The sequence below is a fragment of the Lagopus leucura genome, unplaced genomic scaffold (genome assembly GCF_019238085.1).
Source record: "Lagopus leucura isolate 7727_CA_CO unplaced genomic scaffold, USGS_WTPT01 31112-0_obj-0_obj, whole genome shotgun sequence".
NCBI lineage: Eukaryota > Metazoa > Chordata > Aves > Galliformes > Phasianidae > Lagopus > Lagopus leucura.
In genome coordinates, this window is record NW_024967325.1 from 133 (window position 1) to 2,007 (window position 1,875).

Sequence of the window (1,875 nt, forward strand, 5' to 3'; positions counted from 1 at the left end):
AACCCAACCCAACCTTTCTGCAATTCTTGGTGCTGGATCAGGTCTTGTTCAACGTCCACAAGCTGGATGAAGGGACAGATTCCACCATCAGCAACTTATCTGATGATGCAAAGCTGGGAAGAGTGGCCGGACACAGCAGCTGAAATCAAAAGGACACAAAATGGCACGACTGGGGGAAAAAGTCGCGTTCATGTGCGCGATACAAGAGCTTAATAAAAATGTATCATCTTTCATTCCATTGCAGTTTGCCAAAGACTGATGTCCCAGTGTGGAATATGGCATCCAAGGCGAAACAGAGTCAACGAGACAGCGTTGGTGCTGGGAAAAACAAGGAAGTAAGAGCAGGAAATAGGGAAGAACTGCGAAGAACCAGAAATGGAGATACATCCAAAAGTGCCATGGAAACAGTCGTCGGAGAGAGGAATGCGTACCTGCAGAAGGAGTCCGAGATTCTTAGCGAGCACATGAACACATACATGGGCAGAGTGGAGCGCTTCCTACGGGAGAATAAATTCCTGGAAGAGGAAGCCAAACGGAATCGGCAAGAGAGTAACATTTATCTCTCCTACCTGTCGAAACACGGCCAGAAGTGTCAGAATCTGATGATAACGTTAAACGAGCAGAATGAAACCGATCTGTCTCAGGTCCGGCAGCAGAAAGAGAAGCTCGTCTCACGGTACGCAGAACGAGAAAGGGAGGCCAGGAGCCGCCTGACGGAGGTGGAGGCGAAGTACGCTCTTCTGAACAGTGAGGTTGAAGACCTGCAGCCTTTCAAAGACCTGCAGTTGGAACAGACGAGGAAGATGAAAGAGCTGGAGAAGGAACTGCTGGTGGCGAAGATCCGTCATTCAGAAGAGATGCACCAAATCAAGAGCCGGTTTCTGCAGGCCAAAGCGGGTCGCGAGGAGGACTCCCGTCAGAAGATCCTGCTGCTCAGCAGGAGAGCAGAAGCAGCAGCAATGCGCTCCTTAATTCAGCATATCGAGCAAGTGAAAGCTGAGAACCGGCGTCTGCGCCAGGAATTGCTCGGGCTCATCCGATGCTCCGAGGTCCTCAAGGAAATCCAAGCTGAACTGAGGGAGCAGCAGCAGCAGCTGCTTCGGGAGCAGTGGTGCACCCAGGACGTGGCACACGCACGGCGCAGGCTGCACCGGCAGGAGGCAACCTGCAGCTCTCACAGCCCTTTTGGATGCGGATATTAGCCTGGAGAAACACTTCTCTGAGCCTCACCGGTGATGCTGTGTCACCACATCTCGCTGGACACCAATGGCTGTTGCGGCCGGTTAGGTCACTGAAGGCTGCAAAGCGATCAGGGTGGCTGAGTGTTGTGTGCGTGGATGAAAGGAGCCACTGACACAGCTCACACTGTATTTACTGACACCACGGAATGAACGGACGAAGGCCGACTCCTCCAGCAACAGACTTCATTGAATTTACCTTCCGCTGGACTCCAAAGGGCAGAAAATAAACAGGCAAGCAACCAAAGTTTCCAACCACATGTGCACTCGAGGTATTTGATCTTTGGTCTTAACAATGAGTACCATATATTCATTTTCATCTTTGCTTTCTTTTCTTTTTTCTCCTTCAGTCTTTGCTTTCTTTTTTTTTTTTCTTTTCTTCTTGCTGTGGTGTTTCACTTGAAAAGCAGGAGGCAGACAGTAACAGCAGCCTGTTGTGTCATTCACATTGCAAGCTGAAACCTCTGGGTTTTATTTATCTCATCAACAATGACATCACAGAGTCACAGCATGGCCCAGGTTGGAAGGGACCCCAAGGATCACAACAATGTCCCATTCAAGACCCATAGAGACACGTTGGGACCCATAGAGACACGTTGGGACCCATAGGGACACGTTGGGACCCATAGAGACACGT

General features: G+C 50.2%; 1 protein-coding gene across 1 annotated transcript; it reads left to right on the top strand.

The window, feature by feature from the left end:
• The first annotated feature begins 248 nt into the window (after positions 1 to 248).
• LOC122193066 (coiled-coil domain-containing protein 166-like) lies at positions 249 to 1,497 on the top strand. Its single transcript, XM_042893776.1, has one exon. It carries the CDS (start codon positions 276 to 278, stop codon positions 1,200 to 1,202), a length of 927 nt encoding a protein of 308 aa, XP_042749710.1. The 5' UTR covers positions 249 to 275; the 3' UTR covers positions 1,203 to 1,497.
• Positions 1,498 to 1,875: the final 378 nt, after the last annotated feature.

Excerpts from the sequence above, each read along its gene's own strand:
- LOC122193066 (XM_042893776.1), top strand. The coding sequence starts at position 276 with ATGGCATCCAAGGCGAAACAGAGTCAACGAGACAGCGTTGGTGCTGGG.